This window comes from Chionomys nivalis, chromosome 12 (assembly GCF_950005125.1).
Source record: "Chionomys nivalis chromosome 12, mChiNiv1.1, whole genome shotgun sequence".
Taxonomy (NCBI): domain Eukaryota; kingdom Metazoa; phylum Chordata; class Mammalia; order Rodentia; family Cricetidae; genus Chionomys; species Chionomys nivalis.
The window spans coordinates 5960928-5982418 of record NC_080097.1 but is presented as its reverse complement, the minus strand read 5'-3'; the positions used below and the strand labels follow the sequence as shown (position 1 = coordinate 5982418).

Below are 21491 nucleotides of genomic sequence, written 5' to 3'. Positions count from 1 at the left end.
CAAAACTATTATTTCTAAAATTTTTTTTTTAAAAAACATTGTTCTGAACATATGAGGACTTTTCCAGATCACATCCATCAGTGTAACAACCGCTTACACAGGGTTCATATTGGATGATGAATACCACACCGCCTTGAGCTGACTTAAAACCTGTGGAAGGGGCTGGCGTGGCTGCTAGACTGCTCAATGGGTGTGGTAGCACAGGCCTGAAATCCCAACCCTCAGGACAGAGAAGAAGAAGCTCCAGATGTTCAAGGCCATCCTCCACGACATAGCAATTGGAGGATTTTATCCCTGTTTGCCCCCTGCCTCATCACATGGAACAGTAAGACGTAAGGGTGGATGACAGATCCCAACCTGCCCACTTCCAACTTCCTGCGGGATCTCTGCCTGCAAGGTTAAAGAGGCTGTGAAAAGGGAGACAGGAAGGACATCTCTCCCAGGATGGTAAATACTTGTTGGTAGTGGCGAAGACTTGAGCAGGCAGGGAGTGCATACGAGGGGAGCGGGGTTCTATGAAGTCGAGTCTAACTAAGGTAGAAGGGGTACTGTCAAGCTGACAGTTCATGCTAAGTCTGAACAACACACTGTGTATCTCCCTGCCCATCACCGCCAACCAGACCGCTGCCCACACTGCGTATCTCCCTGCCCATCACCGCCAACCAGACCACTGCCCACACTGCGTATCTCCCTGCCCATCACCGCCAACCAGACCGCTGCCCACACTGCGTATCTCCCTGCCCATCACCGCCAACCAGACCGCTGCCCACACTGCGTATCTCCCTGCCCATCACCGCCAACCAGACCGCTGCCCACACTGCGTATCTCCCTGCCCATCACCGCCAACCAGACCGCTGCCCACACTGCGTATCTCCCTGCCCATCACCGCCAACCAGACCGCTGCCCACACTGCGTATCTCCCTGCCCATCACCGCCAACCAGACCGCTGCCCACACTGCGTATCTCCCTGCCCATCACCGCCAACCAGACCGCTGCCCACACTGCTGCGTATCTCCCTGCCCATCACCGCCAACCAGACCGCTGCCCACACTGCTGCGTATCTCCCTGCCCATCACCGCCAACCAGACCGCTGCCCACACTGCGTATCTCCCTGCCCATCACCGCCAACCAGACCGCTGCCCACACTGCGTATCTCCCTGCCCATCACCGCCAACCAGACCGCTGCCCACACTGCGTATCTCCCTGCCCATCACCGCCAACCAGACCGCTGCCCACACTGCGTATCTCCCTGCCCATCACCGCCAACCAGACCGCTGCCCACACTGCGTATCTCCCTGCCCATCACCGCCAGCCAGACCGCTGCCCCCCTGGATCCGCTTTCCAGGAACTATTCTTTTTGGCCCCTCCTGGCCTATTCTCTCACCTACAAAAGAAAGGCTACTCTGCCCACTACACGGAACCAAATCTTACCAGATCTGCTAGGACCCACCAACTGCTTTAGAAATGGTCCGACTTCTCAAATCAAGGCTCTTATTTTACAATTACTGCAAAATACCTTCCAGCCCACCCAGAGTGGGCTCTATCCCCATGAGACTTTGAATATGAAGCTCACCTTGTTAGGATCGCCTTGGCCCATCCATTCTTCCACCGTGCACTCTTTCCTAGCTGATTCTTCAAGATTTAACTAAGATGACCCCTCCAATATAAACCCCACTCCATCCTCCCACACAAAGCAGCTCCGTCATCAAGGTCCAGTTTAAATAGCGCTCCTGCGGGAACTGTTCACCAAACTCTAGCATCCCTGGGGACACAGGATACCTAGCTCTTAGACACTTGATGCTTCTCATCTACCAGGAGCTATGTGCATGGCCTTTAAGACACCGTGTGAGCACATATGTCTATAATCCTGTAATTAAAGGTACCCTTTAAGTGGTCAGCCAATTGAATGAGCCCAGACTTGACAGATGCCACCCCTCACTCCTGCTCCTTTTCCAGAAATGGATTGGTTGGCTAGTTATATAGTTACAACTTTTAGTACCATGTGCCTCTTTTTGTATGCTTCCTACCTTACTTTAAATTAAGTGCCCTATCTTTCCGTATTTTCTCTCGTTTTAACTGGCTGCACACAGAAATCAGTGGTGTCTGTTGGGAAAACAGCCACAGCAGCCGTGACCCCTCCACATGCAGCTCCTGCCCTCTCCCCAGTTCTTACCAGTTTTACCTCGTACCACTGTTTTGCTGTATACGCCTCCCCACAAGAAAAAGCTCCTTGAAGGCAGAGACAATGTGCCTTCCGTCTTTATACCCCCGACACCTGATGAAGTGCCTCATATAGAAACAAGGCTTAGTGGGTGATAATTAACAAAATGCATGACCATGGCCATCCCTGCTGTCCTTTGACGGAAGAGACCATGGACAAAATTAAGGCGATATACAGTATGCCAAAAAATTAAATTAAGAAAATAACAGCTTCTAAAATCTCATTTCAAAGGGACTCATTCGTCATGAGAACCTGTCTTGAGGTCATAAAGGAAATGAAAAGGTAGGCATAAGAAGCTAGATTGCATTTGAAATTTTAAAAACTCTTTCAGTAAAAGAAAGAACAGCAGCAAAGTTACAGCCTGAATGTGTCCTGGGAGCTCCGCTGGTCTCCTGCCTCCCCCGTGGGTCTCTGTTTGCCCCTTTCCTGCGTCTTCGAGTTGATATGTGTGTTGAGGGAGGCCTTGCTGGAGGTGGAGAATCCCAGTGGTCATGGGAACCCCAATGCCATTACGTCCTCATCATTTGGTTGGAAAGGAGTCTTAGCATGTGAAATCACGGTGTAGTGTCTGGGATCTCCCAGTGCTCACTATAGTCTCTGGTCCAAACCTCTTCTTAATCAGGCTTCAGGAAACCCTGTTCTCGGGGACAGTTTCACATCCGAACTGCAAACACTGCCAGACTCTTCAAGGAAGAGCAAAAGCAAGTCTGGACATAAATTCTAACTCCTTTCAAGTTTAGGCTTTCTCCTTGGCCATGTATATAGTGGAGAAGGGGACTCGATGATGCTGCCCCATTAAGTAGCCTTCCGTAAGGAACACACATTTCTGTTTAGCTTTAGGAAACCTCTGAGAACCATACCACTGCTTTGTACAGAAAACAACTGTGTCAAACGTGGGCTGAGCCTTCCTTTGTTTGATTTAAGGTACGATCTTCGTCTATAGCCCAGCCTAACCACACACGCTCAGTCCTCCCATCTCAGTCCCCTAGGTTGAAGTGTAAAGTGGGGGTTTTGTTTGTTTGTTTATCAATGTTAAAGTCCGTTTGGGAATTTTTATAAATTTTTTTAATGCATGAAAAAATCAGACACCAAACCTTCCCCAGTGTTTCCATGACAAAAGGAGACTTCCCACTTCAAGATACAGATATGGGTAGCCTTATTTTAATGACTGTGATTTTGATGAAAGATAGTGATGGCTTGCCGTATAGAAAATAATTTGGAGAAAGAAGAAAACGAAAACTATCTTCAAAGACTAGCTTTCCTTTTATTCCCGTTATAGTGACTGACAAGAAGGAAGCATGGTGATTTCTGAGCCATGATAGAAGATTATAAAAACCCAGAAATCCTTCCTGACGACAAGACACAGTTGTGAGACTGGGAACACTCACAGATTCTCAAGGAATATCTGTGTGGTTAGAGCTGTCCCTCTTAGCAGCCATACCCCCCTCTTCTGAAGCTATTTTCCTATGGCTCCTTGACTCTCAGGAATAATGCATGACTCTTCCAGAAGGAGCAGACAAACAGCTCAGGATCAAGGCTAACAAGACACGATCACAACTCTAATTACCCACATTCTGGACTCCTTGCCCTGAGATCCTGTAGTGGAGCGAGGCCGGTTATTCTCAGAGAGCCACGGCTTAGCTTCCAAATCTATTAGCAGCAGGCCCCTGGTGTTTTATCTCTAGAATTCCAGTGTGCTTGCAATACTGTTTTTACACTTATCTGCAATGAAAAGGTGATTTCTCTAAGTGTTCAGGATTTGGCCGGGATCAGATTTACTGCCTGGCTCCTCGACCTTATTCCCAAGTACAGTGTACTGGGGAAATGCCGAGCTCCGTTGGGTCCCTGTGGGTTCCTGTGGCAAGGTGGTGGAGTTTTGTTTTCTTTACTACCTTCATTTCATACAAGAAATTGTCTCAAGGAGAGGCTTTCTAATGTGATTTTGTTAGATACAGTCTATTAAATATGAGGGGCCAGATTTTCAACCTCTTCCTGCACCTGAGGGAGAGCTTTCTAGTTCTGTCATGGAAGCCCTGGGGAGGAGATGGTCTGTGCTGTTTTATGTATTAAAAATCCAGAAGGGGAACACATTTTCCATTTTCAAAGCAAGGAGGGACTTTTAGGATTTCCATCTTTGGATGCTACAGAAAGGGCCTCGCAGGCATTTCCAATGTTCTCAGTGCAGAATGAGAAAACACAGAGTTATTATTGTTGCTGATGGTTAAGAGATAATAGTCGCAGTTTCAAAAAAAAAAAAAAACAGCTTGAGCAAAACATAATGGGGCACACCTGGACTCTCAGCCACTGACAGGGAGAGCCAAGAATCTCCACGAGTTCAAGGTCGCTCTCAGCCATTGAAATGTAGAGCCAAGAATCTCCAAGAGTTCAAGGTCACTCTCAGCCATTGAAATGTAGAGCCAAGAATCTCCAAGAGTTCAAGGTCGCTCCCAGCCACTGACAGAGAGAGCCAAGAATCTCCACGAATTCAAGGTTGCTCTCCGCTATCTTGTGAGTTCAAGGCTAGTTCGGTAACTTGAGACTATCTCAAAAAAATAAATAAATAAAAATTTAAAAAGAAAGAAAACAGAAGGAGTGAGAATACAAGAAATAAAATGATAGATAGGTGATAGATAGATAGATAGATGATAGATAGATAGATAATGGATTTATATATAATAAATTATGGATGGATAGATAGATGATAGATAAATAGATAATTGATAGATGATAGATAGATAGATAGATAGATAGATAGATAGATAGATAGATAGATAGATAATAGACAAATAGATGATAGAATAGAGGAACAGAAGTATAGTATAACCCATTGGAATGACAGGACAAATAGTGCTTGTTCTTTCTCTCTAAGGACCTCCAGGGGAGACTGTTATCCTTTAAACCATGTGGTCCTTTAATGTTTGGAGCCTTCTAACAAAGGATATTTTAGAGATGGTGTGCAATCCTAACCATGCGGTGTTATAGAAAGTCCAGAAACTAAGGACTTGTTTGGAGAACTGGTAGGCACAGTGTTGGGAAAAGTGTAGTGAATTATCTTGGAGAGACAAAGGTTTCCAGAACCCCTGGCTCTTCCCACCTGACCCCCAGTCAGTGTTTTCCATCATTTCTGAAAGGAGTGCTCTCTATTCACAGGTCCCAGGGCTATGGAATGCATGAGCATTCTCTCGTTCCCTGCTGTGTCCACAAGAGATGTAGATTCTGGTGCCCCACACCCACTCACACCCAAAGGCTGTAGTGTGTACAGTGTGCGCGTGTGACCAAGGCTGGGTAACAACACTCCTCCTGGCTCCTCTGAGGTTGTGATGATTGACAGTGAGATTTGAGTGAAGAGCTTCACAAGGTGCCTGCCACACACCAAGTGCTTGCTGATGTCACCACAGACCTGTCGCGTCCAGTTATCTCCGCTGCAAAGTGGAGACATGGATAAGTCCTTCCAGCATGCCTGTGTCCAGCGGAGATCATCGCTGTCCCCGCTGGTATCTGACAGGTGCTGACCCTCCCTGCTGTTATCGCCGTGTTAGCAGTAGCTGCGCCAGGGACCCCAGAGACCAGCTAGATGATCACGTGCTGAGGAAGAATGAGGCTGTGTGGGCACACAGTCTGGAGAGGTACACCAGGCTCCACTTGGAAAGCTCTCCGGCCTGATTTATTGGCATGTCTAAACTACTTTTTCTTATATTGTAAGTGTGTGTGTGTGAGAGAGAGAGAGAGACAGAGACAGAGACAGAGACGAGAGAATGCATTGCTAAGACATGCATGCAGAGATTGGAGGGCCACTTTGTGGGGTCAGTTCACCTTTCAACTTTATACAGCTCCAGGAAGGAAACTCAGTTCATCTTCAGGCACAACTCCAGTGTGTGCATCTGAGCCTTCTCGCCAGCTCAGCATGGTGAGATTCCAAGCACTATTGAACAGGAGACCACACTTTCACTTTTGCATTTGGTCCTGCGAATTCTGTTGCTGGCCCCAAGGACAACTGGGTTTTGTAAATACCAGCCACAGCCTCTCCTACCTAGGACATCTGCAGGAAGGGTTTGTTGAATTCAGCTGGCATTGCCAGCATATGAAACTCATTTAGCTGAGGCTCACTGTGGAAACCAAACATCTGCCTAAGCATCTAGAGTTACCTAGTGGGCAGATCTCTGGTCAAGGACGAGGGTCAGTGATGGCCACATGCATCCCATGGAAACTCTCAAAGGCGGAGTGAACTGAGGGTATGTAGGATGGGCATTTGTAATCTCGTGTAAGAAGACTGGCTAAATATTTTTAAATTATTTCTGAAGCAGATTTAAAGGTATGGAGTAAAAAATGTTAGCAAAATCACTTGGGAAAAGGTGGTTTCTAATGTTTTTAATAGTGCCACAGCTAGCAACTGATTTTTAAATACTTTCTTGATCAACCTAAAAAGCCATCTAAGGCAAAGGAAATAAATTATAGTGCCATTAACAATCATGTACTGTAGAAGAGCCCATTATAAGAGAAAATTTGAGCTTAGTTTTGCCACTCTGGTTCTAAGCCTCTTTCACAGAAATAATCAAATACTACCCTTGATTTCATTTGGAATATTAATGAAATTGAAATAAGCTGCAAATTTCCCTTTGACTCATTAAGTTAGAAAGTCAAAGTGCTAAAAACATACACTTGGGCTTCAAAATAGACCAAAATGGATAACTGGAAAGAAGAGTGTTTTTTCTTCTTCTTCCTTTGAGAGAATATAACTATAATAAAAAGACCTGTTGGGAGAAATGTGAGCTGGCTGTAATGCCGAATTCGGTTGGCTGTATAAACATATGTCTATATTCGTCATGTAGCTTTACTCCTCAAAAATATCTTACAACTCGTACGGTCAGAGCAAGTATCAATAACATAAAATTTCACAGCCCCCTTTTAGAACTGTAGCCTTAACATTTTGTAGGGAAATAAAGCTTTGGTTAACCTTGGCTCTGGCAGACCTCATTAAAATAACAGCCTGTCAGTTTCAAGTTTAAAATAACAGGGTTGTCAGTTTAATACGCAGCGGAACAATCTACAGTTTTATTCCCTGGGATAAGGCTGGGCAGAAGTGTGTGGGGGTGTGGGTGCGCGCGCGCGCACGTGACTGGGGGGGCGGGTTGTAAGGTGGACAAAGATTGAACAACACTGCCATCTGGTGGCCATGGTGAGTGTAGCTTTTAAAAAATTCTGCAGTGCACTAGTTGGGTCAAGGAGACAAAGTGTCATGTCTGGGACAACCTTTAGTATCAGATTTGCGGCAGCCTTTTTACTTTAAGTCTGAGCGCATGCTTGAGCCAATATATACTTATAGGCCCGATTACAGTGACTTGATAAGAAACTGCCCATAGTGGGACTTTGCGAAACCTTTTAATTAGATTTCCTGTAGAGGAACACCTAGGGTTATGAATGCTCATTGCATTAGCATTCTCACCCTCCTGTCAGGCAGCTCACAACTGCCTGTAATTCCAGCTCTCGGGCATCTAGTGCCCCCTCTGGCCTATGTTGACACTTCTACACACACGCATGCGCACACACACAAGGAGGAAGAGAGACAGAGACACGGAGTGAGACAGAAAGAGAATTAAAACTAGAACACATTTTTAAAAATCTGTTTCTAATTTCGATCCTAATACATGAACTGGCTTTGTGGGAGCTTAGCCTGTTTGGATGCTCACCTTCCTGGACCTAGATAGAAGTGGGAGGACCTTGGTCTTCCCGCAGGGCAGGGAATTTGGACTGCTCTTCAGTATCGAGAGGGAGGGGGAATGGACTGGGGGGAGGAGAAGAGGAGTGGGGATAGGGGGAGGGGAGCAGGGGGAGGGGGCAATATGTGGGAGGAGGGGGAGGGAAATGGGAAACGGGGAGCAGTTGGAAATTTTAATTAAAAAAGAATTTAAAAAAATCTGTTTCTAAGAGCTGGGCGGTGATGGTGCACGCCTTTAATCCCAGCACTTGGGAGGTAGAGGCAGGTGGATCTCTGAGTCTGAGGCCAGCCTGGTCTACAGAGTGAGTTCCATGACAGCCAGGGCTACACAGAGAAACCATGACTTTAAAAGAAAAGAAAAATTAAAGTGTCTATTTTTAAGAAAGACTTTCCACATGTCTGATGACTTGTCACGTGAACATCTTGCTGGGAGTTCATCAAGCTATGATCTATATCCTTTACTAGACGATTGTTATATTTCAATAAAAAAACAAACAAGTGTAAGCCAAAATTTTTTGTCTGTAGGCAAAATAGTGACAGATGTCACAAGTTTGAATCCAACATGTTCCCATTTATATAAATGGAAACCATCCTAGAAGCAGGCTGGATCCCATTCAGGCTTCTACCGCAGCCCAGCTTTAATTCTGTGATTTACTAGTGCATTTTGGACAGCTGGCCCGGGTACTGTGACCATCCAGTATGGCAGCCACCAGCCTCTGGCTGCTGCACATTGGAGGCGTCTTAGACTGAACTGAGATTGGCTCTAAGTTTATAGTGCAAGTCAGATTGCAGACTTAGTGCCCAAAGGAGTATAGACTGTCCAGTTACTGCGCCCAAAGCCACAACCGCTGAGGTGTATTGGGTTAAATAAAGTATATTGCCTACCTATCCATCCATCTGTCTATCTAGCTGTCTGTGTGTTTATCTGCCTGTTTGTCTATCATCTATCCATCCATCCATCTAGCTAGCTGTCTGTGTGTTTATCTGCCTGTTTGTCTATCATCTATCTATCTATCATCTATCTATATCATCTATCTATCATCTATCATCTACCTATCATCTATCATCTATGTATCTATGTATCTATCTATGTATCTATCTATGTATCTATCTAACTATCTATCATCTTTTTTCGGGCAAGATGTCACTATGTAGGCCTTGCTGGTACTATGAGAGCAGCCTAGCCTCAAACTCAGAGAGTCTCCTGCCTCTGCTTTCCAAGTGCTAGAGTTAAAAGCACACACCTCCATTCCTGTCTCCAAACATATTCTTAAAATTAATTTCAATTTACGTTTTTCATCCTAGTAGCTGGAAATTTGTGAACTACAGATGAACCTGACATCCGTGGTTCTCATTATATTTCTAGTGACTGTTGCTATTTCAAGTTACTCCTTCCTTGTCCAGAACGGGTGTTCAGGACAAGTTCGGGGTGGTTTCTCTCACACTGAGCTTTGAAAATGGGTTGCCTACATCTCTTTATCCTGTAGGAGACAAAATGTACCCATGGTGTTTGTCTTTAGCACTTCCGCCTGCTTTCGGCGTAAAGGTGAAAGCCAAGCGCTCTTGAGTCTCTTGGATCTAATCATATGAGGTGTAGATGCTGTACCCTGGTTGGTGCCCCATGGGGTAAATTGGATCTTTAAGGTAGCAGATGGCTCCCAGGAGCAAGTAATTTACCTCACAGGGGTAAAAGCTTGATTGAGTGCAGTTGGGCCACCCTATGCCATCTGTCTCTGTGAGGATGTGTCTCCTCACTGAGAACTTTCAGTCCCAAGGACCCTAGCAACATATTCCCTTGCTAAACTTTATTGAATCCTTTGGAGGGGAGGGCTTACAGGAGGGCGGAGCTCACATCCACTGGGAACCCAGATCCTAGTGAGATTATGCAACTTTGTCAAGCACATGTCCCTCCATGGTTTTCCTTCCCTGGAGAAGGCTCACATCTATGAGTTTTCTCTGCTCAAAGCTCCCCTGTCACAAACAAATCTTCTCAGGTCTTCTGCCCACGGACACCTGCTGGTCCCTCCAGACCTAGATCACCTGATGCTCTTCCCACTTTCTCACTTATCGTACAGGGCCAGGTCTTCTTCTCCCATGGACCATGCTTTAAACACAGAGGCCACTTGATGTTCATCTATGTGCCCCATGGAGTAGTAAGTTGATGGATCTGTGACTTGTCTAGTACTGCATGCCTAGGAACTTATAACACTTGGGGCATTGTATATTCTAAGCAAGTGTGTGGGGAGGTATAGTTGAAGTGATTACCAATAGACCAACAAGCAATAATTTGTCCGTGAAATAGGGAGATGGTCCTTCGAATGGTAATCCAAGCATGTCTTGGCTTCAGGTTCCCAACTGCTAGAATTACAGGTCTCTGCCACCATTCACACCTACCATTTCATTTGGAGATTGAGAATCTAAATGCCCTCTTCGGTGTACTTGGTTTCATTCATTCATTCATTCATTCACGCACTCTCTACTGAGTACATAAGCCAGGCCTTACACTGGCAAATGGGATGTACATTTCCTGGAACGTGCAAAACCAACAGTGGTCTGTCACAGTGTTGCCTGAGGTCTAAAAGGGAGGGGACCCACTAGTCATAGGAATGGGGAAAGGACAGAGGGACCCTGCGAATGCATACTCTGTAGAGAACCTAAGTGGCACTGGGTGTCAAAAGGACTTCTAAAAGATTCACAACATGAGACCCGCTGTGGTGGTGTTGCAATTATATTTTAATAAATAAAGCTTGCCTGAGGATCAGAAAGTAAAACAAACAGTCACTAGCTCTTATCTCTATCTCATCCGAAATGGCAATCCTGCCTCAGAAATCTCAGGTGTGTGTCACCACTGCCTGGTCTAGAAGGCTGACCAATGGGGCTGTTTTTACTCTGGATTTTGTATTTTATTAAAATACAAATGAAATATCACTATATTCCACAGAGAGAATTGTTACTTAATTCATTCCTTTCTTTCCCACATTGCAGAGCCTTGTATTTGAGTTAAAGTTTACACCCCAGGAGTGTTGTTATTTCCATGCCTGTGTGTCTCTCTCTGTGTATGTGTGTGTGTGATATATGATTCCGTTAATCCCACTCACTGATAATTAAACTCAACCTAATTCCCAGCTCACCCCACAAAGGCAAAGGCAGGACCTCATGTCGTATCACAAATATGAAACAATTGATGCAAAAGTAGCATTTACGATGCTCCACACAGGACCAGTCTACACGGTTCGGAATAAATCAAATTCCGCGCATCTAAAAAGATTTATGCGCTTTTTATTGCCTACTCCATAAAAGATTTAGGACGACCCGCATCTACCCTAAATGGCTTTAGAATATAGACAAATCGGATTTGCCCCTCTGGTCTGGTGAACGCTCTTCAGCATTGCATAACTGCTCGTCCAAGAGTGTTCCTCTTTGTGAGCACCTGCTGCTAGGTGGGCTCTTAGTGGGGACAGCCGTGCAGCTACACGTGCTTAGTTGCGCCAAGAGACTCTTCTTGTTTCCTGTTCCGCTCCAGCTATCTGCTGCCTCTGTGCAGAGCAGAATGCAGATCTGCTGTTGTAATGTCTTGTGGGAAAAGTAAAGTGTCAGTTATTCAGAACCAAATAACAGTTCTGAGGGATGCCCAAATTCCTTAGGAGTCCCACTCCCACCCCAGTGTGTGTGTGTGTGTGCGCGCGCGCACGTGCGCGCGCGCGCAGGGGGTGGGGCACATGGAGGTCTGTGTACGGAGGCTAGAGGACAACAGCATATGTCATCCCAGGAATACCAAGCACGGCCCTTGAGACAGTGTTTCTCCACTGGCTTAGTTCTCTCCCACTAAGCTCGCCTTGCAGACCGGTAGAACCCAGATCTGCCTGTCTGATATCTCAGTTCCACCTTAGCTGGCATCTTCACTTGGGTTCTGAAGACAAACCCAGGCTCTCTAGCCTCAGAGGCGAGTGTTTTGCCGGCATCTTCCTCCTTTTTAAATTCACAGACATTCATGTGATATCCTGAGTTTCATTTCCCAAAGATGAAATTTCAATATTTTAAAAGTAACTTCAGGAGATTACATGCTTAGCAGAATCGTTTTTATGTCTGTCACACACAGAAGTAAAAATTGGGCCTCTGTTTAAATTTCCTGAGTATCACCAAAGTCCCTTTGAAGGGGTTGTGTAGGGGAAGAGCTAGCTGACAACGAAGCAAAATTTTCAGTGAGACTAGATGCTCAACACATTCTAACTTCCCATATATTGACAAAACTGGTAGTTTCCTAATAAATCTCTACGTCGATCATATTCAAAATGTGCCTTCACTCCCGTGATGCTGTTGCCTACAATGGGAACTAGAGAGACGCCTACTTTGAACCACAAGGAACCTCCCAAGGTTGTCATTCTGTGAGTACAATGAGGAAAGAAAGAGCAGAGCTCAGATTTTAAACACCTAATCTGACTCCCGTGCCTCCGAAAACTGTTTAGGATAGTGAACTTTCTCTTTTTGTGTGTGGCTGCACCTGAGATCACCCTGTCCCATGTGCTGAAGATGGCATTTCTAATAACCAAATTTAGAGTCAGCTCTCATCACAATTCACAGATCGAGGCAGTTCCTTGGAGATCACTGTGGCCATGCAGACACAGCAAGGCTTACAGAGTCAGCAAGTGCAGACGGTTGTCCAAAGCTGAGCAGGAGAGAACATTGACGACTCATACCAGAGTTGAGAAATGAATCGAACTGGGGGGTGGATGGAGAAACAAGCCAGCTAGAGACTGAAAGTGCAGAGCAAGCAAGTCAGTAGGGGCCTCAGTGTGGGAAGGCCAATCCCAAGAAGAGGGACTAGGTCTGTAGTCAGGGTGTCCGGGAAGACTCCCAGAACGTCCCAGAGAAGGGAAGAGCTGCACTTCAGATCATCCACGAAACCCAAGTCCTCTCTCATTAGAGGCTGGTATATGACATAGTAGACATAGGCAAATCTGAAATTGTGACTCCTCTGCAAGCTTTGGAGCGTAGGAGCTATGATGAACTTCAAAATTTGACAATTCAACAATAAAACCGCTCAATCTCATTCATAATTTTTAGTCTCAGAAAGCACACAATGCTGTAATTGAGATGCTTCCTGGGCAGAGTGATTCTTTGGTTTTGTCTGAATTTCTGAGGATTAAATGCCTCCCCTTTTCTCTTGACTGCTGAATTCAATTGGTGTTAGCTCAAAGGCAGACTGCGCCTTTTCTCAAGGACATGTAGAACTCTTTCTCTGCTTTCTTGACTAGAACGTCAGATCACAGGCAAGGAGGCATGATTAGAACATTGAGTACAAACCTAAAAATGTGAAAGTTTGCTGTCCTTTCTTTTTCATCCCCCCCACACACAGAAAATGTGTGACCTGAACAGCATAGGAAGACATCTCTGATGTTGCCAATATTTAATTCACTTTGAGGAATGGTTTTTTTGCCTGGTGAAGATCCCATCTGTCGTCTTGAGGTCATGCCCTTCATAGACTGTGATCGTTCAGCTAAAAAACTCCAAACCCAAAGCCAGAGGGGATAATTCACTCCTTAAACTTCTCATCCAATTCCTGATCCCCTGAGAAACTCAACAGAACTAAGCATTGTCTTTGTGAACCATCAAAGCTTCCCTTGCTTCCTACTGGGTTTTTATCCTTCTCTGTTTTTTCCTACAAAGTGCTCGAGTGTTTGTCTCCCTAGGGAGCAACGCCACAAGTGCCACCCCGCAGGAGAGGAAGTATGGCACATGGCAATAGACTAGACGCTGTTGCTGAGTTCCCTGGGCGCGTGTGGCAAAGCCCAGAATGTGAGGCTGGTTTTAAATTACATTGTGACTTGAGGACACAGCAGAACGCCGGCTGTGTTACATGGGCAAATCTGCGTCAGGGTCTCTGACAGGCTCATCTCACCAGAGTCCCCGCTGCCGCCTCTGAGGCTTACTTGGAAGTCTCCTGAAAGAAAACATGGTACAAACTATTTCTCTTCAGAGTGCTATAAAACCTTAACACTATAGAACAGACAGGGATACCCGGAGACACCGAGCAACGAAGAGTTCCACACAACCTAAAAGAGAAGATTAAAAAGCTGCAAACTGGTACGCTATGAGTGAGCGGCTAGGAGAGATGGGCGAGTCTGAGCCCAGAATTTAGAGCGTGAGTAAATGAAGCATGTGTCTTCACTGAACTCCACGGCCTTGGTAAATCCCAGTTCCTACCTAAGACTATCTAATCCTTAGACACTTGGCCCTGTTGGGGAAAAGTTAGTATTCTTCTGCACCTGAGGCAACGGAAATACTCTAGACTCCGTGTGCTTTCCAGCAGAGGAGTTGTGAGCAGATTCATTCCCAGATCTTATTTCATCACCAAGGGGCAAAGGCGACCTGGTTCCTGAAGCGGGCTTCATGGTTAGTGGAGAAACTCGGCCCGTATAACAGGCTGATTCTTCTCCTATAAATCGAGATGAGGTTGCTGTTTCCAAAACTGGATTACTAAATTCTTAGGCTGCAAAGATGACTAAATACATTAATTTCTCTTAATTTATTCAAGTAGAGGAGTGGCCAGACTTTGTTTCTTTAAACAAACTGTTTTCCAAAGCTAACAAATGACCTTCAGCCTATAAAATATTTATGTTGTTTTCCCCCTCATTATGCATTATTTAGTGTATAGTCCTTTAAATATTAATCATCTATTTTTTCTAAAGATATGGTATATATTATTTACATCTGATTACATTATGTTTTTATACAGATGAAGTAAGCACACTGAAATCTTTCTGAAGTCATGAGTAAACAGGGCATGGGGCCAACTACATGGAGCAGGTAGCTAGGAAAATACATTCTGGCCCAGGGATGACTGATGGAGGGCGGAAGGTGGTTCTCTCTCAGGGGCTGCCTAGGGAAGAGCTGTATGGAGGAAGGGGTTCCAGATAGACAGACATGGGGTCTTGGTGACTTGACATCAGTCATGGGTAAATCTCTTGAAGAAGGAAGTTAGGTGTGCCCCGTCAGGTGACCCACACCAGAGACAACGGTGACAGCAATGTTCAAGGATAGCGCCAAGTGAGAACGATGCAGGCGTCTTGCTTACAAAACCAAACAGAAGCCAGTGGGCTGCTACACAGGATTCTAAAGATTGTTTAAGATGGAAGTCGGTTCGTTTTTACTTAAATTCTCATGATTATCCAAAAGCCAGGATCACAAAGGTCCCTGAGACTCTCCTCCAATGCCACACGTGAATCACTCCCGACGGACGTCTACACTGATGAGAGCCTGTCGTCCTAATTACAGGACTGAAGCGATCATTTGAGATCCCTTCCTGCTCTCAGGTCGAGGAAACAAGGCTCTTTCTAAAGACCTGACTGAATTTGCCCGTGTCTTTCTGACTCCCCAGAGGAAGATCTGCATGGCCATAGCTGGCAGATAATCGATAGTTTTTTAAAATCTTACTTCCCTCAGCAGATAATTGGCAATGCCGTTCATGTATGAGTTCACTCAACAAATACTTATTAAACACCAGTTACACACTAAGTGCTGTTTGCTGAGTCTTGGGCTGTGGAGCGGCTCTTCCCTGGGAGCCATGAATATCCAGCTGCTCTTTAGTAGATATAGCTGAAGTCCAGAGCGGAGGCTGAAAGCGGCTCTTCTGCCTGGGTGCAATCAGCATGGGTACGGAAGCCTGGGAGGACGTGTTGTGTCTTTAGTTTTAAGCCCTCTGGATAGAATTACTAATTTTCCTGTTTCCTAATTGCTCCCATGGTGGAATTCAACAGTCGCAGAGAGGAAATATCAGTGGAGCGTCGCTTGTTTAGGAGGGATATAGTGTTCCCCAGAAAGGCTTCCAGATAAACTGGTACCAAGACTCGCAGAGGGTTTCTGTTCCTCAGGACTGTGTTAACTGCAGATATGTCCACACTGGCCGAACTGGGCAGCTACACGTCCTTCAAGGGCAGCCACAATGTAGCAGCCATCTTTATATTCCCAGTCTAGCAGAGAATCTGACCTATAAAGAGGCCTAAGTGCTTAACGAAGGAATGCTGGCAGCAAACGCGTTTTCTTTCTTACTCCACCAATGTACAGGAAGAAAATCGTGTCCTCCTTCTTGTCCAGTAGACTGAGGGCCCTAAATGGTACTGATTTCTTTGCTTGCCAAATCACTGTTTCAAATAAGACGTGTGCGCCCTTGTGTTATAGACACTTCATTTTTGGGTCTTGTGCTTCCATCGGCGAACTGTTCGGGATCATAGACACTTCGTGTACTTACAGTTGCTTATGCCTACGTTACATTTTATCCCTACTGAACTCATGTACTGCACACTTTATGAACTCCCCCAGGCAAACACTTGTGTGGATAAAGAATTGACAAAACATTTTTATAACTCTTACCTCATAGTGTTGCAGAGGCATGGAGAGAAAACTTGAGGAGAGACGTGTGTCTGTTGTCATCACAAAGAAGTGATGAGTGTTTGACCAGATAAAACTTACCCTGGTTTGATCACGAAATGATGCAAGCCTATATCAAAGTATCACATAACATGTCACAAATACCTACAATGATGGTGTCAGATTTCAAAATGAAGCTCTTAGGAGAGAGTTGGAGAGATGGATCCACAGTTAAGAACACTGGTTGCTTTTCCAGAAGAATCAGGTTCAATTCCCAGCACCATGTGGTGTCTCACAACATTCTCTAACTCTGGTCCCAGAGGATCTGGTGAGGTACACAGAAATAAATGCCGATAAGACACATATGCCCATAGAATAAAAATTCAAAAGAAAGAAAAATGGAGTTTCTTTTATCCATGATCTCACTCTCTGCCACACCTTAAGTTAAGTCTCTTGTTGATAACCTTGAAGGAGCAACAATAGGTCTGAACTCTCTGACCTTTAGTCAAGGTAGAACAGGCGCACTCCTGTGGGCTCCGACATTACCGTCAGTTCTTCATATGAGTAATTTACAAGCTTTATCATAGGTATACATGTGGAGTTTTAATAAAGTAGGATTTAGGGTTGTGCATAGTTTGGAACATCCACAAGGATCTTAAAACAGATTTATTAGCGAGGAACAGTAGCATTCAACCAACCATTCGTTGTCTTCTTGCGCTTTCGTGGTTTGAAAGAAATCCATCGTTTCTCTTCCAAAGGTATTTTTAACTCACTCCTCCAATGAATAAGTTGATGAAAACCACCTGATCTTATCTATACATGCATGGGCCCACCCTTCCTCTTGGGGAAAACTGTCTATTCTATCTCACAGCGGTAAAATGTCCACCTCCACATGACCTGGCCACAATATCAATCTCTACATGGAATAGTAGGAAAGCAAAATTCCACTTACATTTTTATATTTTGAAAGTAGAAACAAGAGCATCAATGTGTTCAGCCTGAGCACAGTGAGTCATCCCTGCCCCCACAGAGATATATGCACAAGGATCTCAGCCCAGTGCCACAGGCTTTGAAGCCAGGACTGTCAGCAATGACATCTGTAGTTAAGCTACACAATCTTCATCTGAAACCATATGTTGTCTCTACCACTCACTAGACATATGACAAGATGTCTTAGCTGCTCGGGACCCCTGTGCCTCTGTTGTGCAAGGGGTGTGGCAACCACGGCTCAGCAAGACAGAGTTGTGAAGATAGAAGTGACTTAGCACCAATTAGTATCTGTCCTGTGTTGAAAACTACCCTGTTATCTCAAAAGTCTCTCTACCAACTGGGCGCCAGCCTCCAGATCTAAGACTGAAACAAGGTCTTCCACATGACATTTGGTTGGTATGTTTCACTGGGTTTCTTTTCATCTAGAACAGTCTTCCTGCCTTTATTGATTTATTTATTTGCTTGGGCTCCTTTGAGGAGTCGAGGCCCATCGTCTTATATAATGTCTGGTTCACGCTGTGTCTGATCATTTATTTATGCTATTGCTCAGTTTCTTCCTCTACCCCTAGTGTCCACTGCAAATTGGATGTTAAGTCAGAAATTTCATGGAATTTGAGTTTAATATTTGAGGTGAGCTTATTTCCTAACTGAAACCGTCGAATTAAAGTGACCGAGCGTTCTTCCTATCTATCCTTTGATTTTACGCATCTCTGGCTTCTGTGGTTATTCTGCCTCGTGGCCTTGCTTTCTGCACTGTGAGTTTCTGGCTTACACTAGGGTAGGTCGAGGAGAGGTTTCACTGTCTCCCCGTGGAGACAGTTTCCCATGGACTTTTTCATGAGTCATAAACTAAGAGATACAGCCCTAGAAAGTAGTAGTTCAAGCTGTCAAAGAGAAAATCCAGAGAAGTACTAAAAGGATGGCTTGGGTTTTCTCTGTGAAACCCAACTGTATATGTTTGGATTCAGATTGTCAATAAAAATAGTCAAAAAAAAAAAAAAAAAAAAAAAAAACCTTCCTACTTCTCCGTTGCAAACCCTGCTGTAATGATGGTTTTTTCCCAATAAGATTGGTCTGCTTGTACTTACGTGTAGTGAAGGATGGTCCTAGAGTTTTTCATCTGGGTTGCAAAGGAAGAAAAAGGAAGCTGTTAAGAAGACCCCAGGCTCCTGTTTCCCTTGAGTCTGCATTGTCTACTGAGAGGGACTGATGTGGCTGCCCATAACACATTCGTTCTGGGATACTTGTAGCGTAAGGCTTTCCTTACAGTGGCAGACCCTCAAGTTCCAGGAAAACAAACCAGAAAGCTCGGGTCTGGAGCTGTTGCAAAGCACTTGTAATATGTAATTCAGAAGTCAAAACAGCAAGTAGAATGAAATAAGCATTTCCAAACAATGTGAGAACTGAAAACCTTCCCTGAAACCGGAAATGCACTCCCGTCATTCCAGTATACCCTAGAAATCCCAGGCACACTCTTGCCCAGTGGCTAATAGCGTCCGTTCATTCAGCTGCCTGCCTCGCCTATGCAGGCTGCAGGTGAGTCGCCTGGTGCTCGTGCAGAATGTTAAAGCAGCATTTACATTTCTCACGCTCCTCTCCTGTCATCTCTGTGAATTGTACAAAGAAAATGTACAGCTACCAAAACGCCAGGGAGAACAGGTCCTGATTATACAATGTGGTACAATGAGCAATCAGGGAAGCGCCACATCCGGTCCCCATGAGGGCTCCTTACACAGAATTACAGATTATAAGTGCCAGAGACAATCCCGTACCTCACTGCAGCCCTTATGAGATGTAGGACACACGGTATTATGACCCCCAACTGTGCAGTGTTTGTGATATTGTCTATGAACTCATAACAGGATGGAATAATGAAAACTAATATTTCAGTGGATATTTATCAAACACAGTATGTAAAGAAATGTCACTAATTCACTCTGATTTTATAAGATTTTTTTTCTTTAAGTTTAGCATCCTGAGTTCCGTAAGTTAGAAACTAGGAGGAATTCGATCATCTCCAGCCACCGAGGATGAGATCGTTTTCAAACCTAGCCTTGCCTCAGAAGATAAGAAGGAGCAAAGGGTACTGCTGAGTAGGAAGTGATGAGGTCCATGTGTGACGTGTGCACTCTGGACTGCACACAGCTCTGAAGGCCAGGGAAGCAAGAAGTCTGACGTCAGGTCTCTGTACATTGGTTCCTTCTTCGGCTGTCAGAAAGAAAGGGTTTGGGGCCTTTAAATGGCCATTTTCCGTGCCTTGCCTTTGTTCTCCCTCTGTGTTTCCATCTTCCACCCAGCCTTCCTGACTTTGAGTCTGTCTAAATGGGCTCACTTTGACTTCCTTACTGCTGTAAAGACCCCATCTCAAAATTAGGACACATTCTATGATGCTTTGGGTCAGGACTTCAAAGATGCTGGCTTGTGGGGACCCAATGCGACCTGTAACTGTTGCGCATTGTCCATCCATGCATTTTCTCATTGTTCCTAAAGAATGGGTAGGCAGGATACTGAATGCATGAAATGAATAAACCTGGGTGTTCACAATGGAGCCAAAATGGCACCAAATCTGTATCCCTCCCTCCCTCACAGGTAAGGAGTCCGTATTGAGCTGGAAACGCCTCAGACACTGATACTAAACTCCTGCAGGCTCTAGAACTACATCGATGCTCATATTTAAGTTGACTTTCATCCTTGAGTACCAGAAATTTGGGAGTGGATTGAGTTTACTGTTCACCATCAAAAGCATTCTGTATGAACCTGCCATCCTGTCTAGGGCAGAGATTATCAGCTGCCAAGCCGGCAGCAATATTTATTTCTTGCAGAAACGCAGTCTATTGGGAAATGTGTGGTATCTCTTTGTGCTTGTTTTGGAACGGTTATCTGGCACCCAGGAAACGTGTTCTAAAGCAAGTACTTAGAGCATGCTTAGCAATACTCTGCAATAGAATAGCCAAAAACCAGACCAGACACTCCCTTAATTTTTAATTTCAACCGACAGGACAGAGAAGAGGAAAAATAGAGAGTCAGGAAAATGGGCTGAGCGTTCTCTGGGAGGAATGAGAGCGAAGTGGAGGTCAGAGTCTTTCTGAGCAAGGAGCCCTTTAGCCTGATTTCCTTCTGTTGAAAATGGTAGCTCGTGTCCCTTGTGTCCGCCATCTTCACTGTGTCGCGTCTTCACGGAGAGAGACAAGCAAAGCCTGGGGAGTGACCTCACACTCTTTCCTTGCTTTCTCGATCAGGTCACAGACATCAAGGAAAAACTGAAGCTCTCTAAAAAGGTCTGGTCGACGTTGCCCTACACCATCTGCAAGGACGAGAGCGTGACAGCGGGCACATCCAACGAGGAGGAGTGCTGGAATGGGCACAGCAAAGCCAGGTGAGGCGCCGCGACGCTAGGATGGCGTGCGCACGCGCAGCCCGACGCAGTGCTCCTGCCACCAGGCAAACCCTGTTTGTTGTGCCCTGTTTGTTGTGCGGCACATGCAGCCCCACGAGGTGCTCCTGCCATCAGGCAAACCCTGTTTTATGCAAAGAGCAGTGATGGGAGGAGGGACGAGGAGTCACGCAGTGACTGTTGAGAGTGGCAGGTTTGATGGGCACGTGGGAGCACTTAGTCTCAAGGTGCCATTAAGTGTGGAATCCTGACTCTGGCTGCCTCGCTTCTGGATGAGGACAGAGGGTGGTGACAGGTGCCAGCTTCCAGATAGCCTGAGATCACAAAGAGCTCTTTATGTTCACTTAATGACTTTAAGACAACATGGCTATTTTTATCTATAGTTAAATCTGCAGGGCTCTTTTTCCTTTTATTCTTTTTAAATCACAAGTTAAACAGGAAATAAAAAATTCAGCTATATTACCTTCACTTTTGGAAGAAAAAAAAACCTTTTAGTGTTCAATGGAAAGGTAAAATAAAATGGCTGGGAGACAAATGAGGAGGGAGGCCAGAAGGTTCTGTGTCTCCAAAAGTCCTGCTGAACCCTAGTGACTCTGTTTTCAGCTTCTTGCTCTACTGGCCAATGCTGTGTGCCATTTGAGAAGGAATTTCTGCATCTGTTGGTTTAGCTCAGACTGGTCTTGGCCCAAGCTTGTCTAGGGTGGAGGACTTGGATGGAGAAACTGGCTGGGAGTTGGCAGGCTGGGCAGAACATGAGGAGGGGAATCTGCCAGTCCTCCCACAGTGCAGCTGCAGGTTGTTAC

General features: G+C 45.2%; 1 protein-coding gene across 1 annotated transcript in view; it reads left to right on the top strand.

Moving 5' to 3' along the window:
- Positions 1-21491, top strand: part of Gpc6 (glypican 6) — a 979653-nt gene that overhangs the window by 934755 nt on the left and 23407 nt on the right. Inside the window, exon 7 of the mRNA XM_057786799.1 lies at positions 20534-20670. Coding sequence (XP_057642782.1) covers positions 20534-20670 — 137 coding nt within the window. The remainder of the gene's footprint in view (positions 1-20533; positions 20671-21491) is intronic.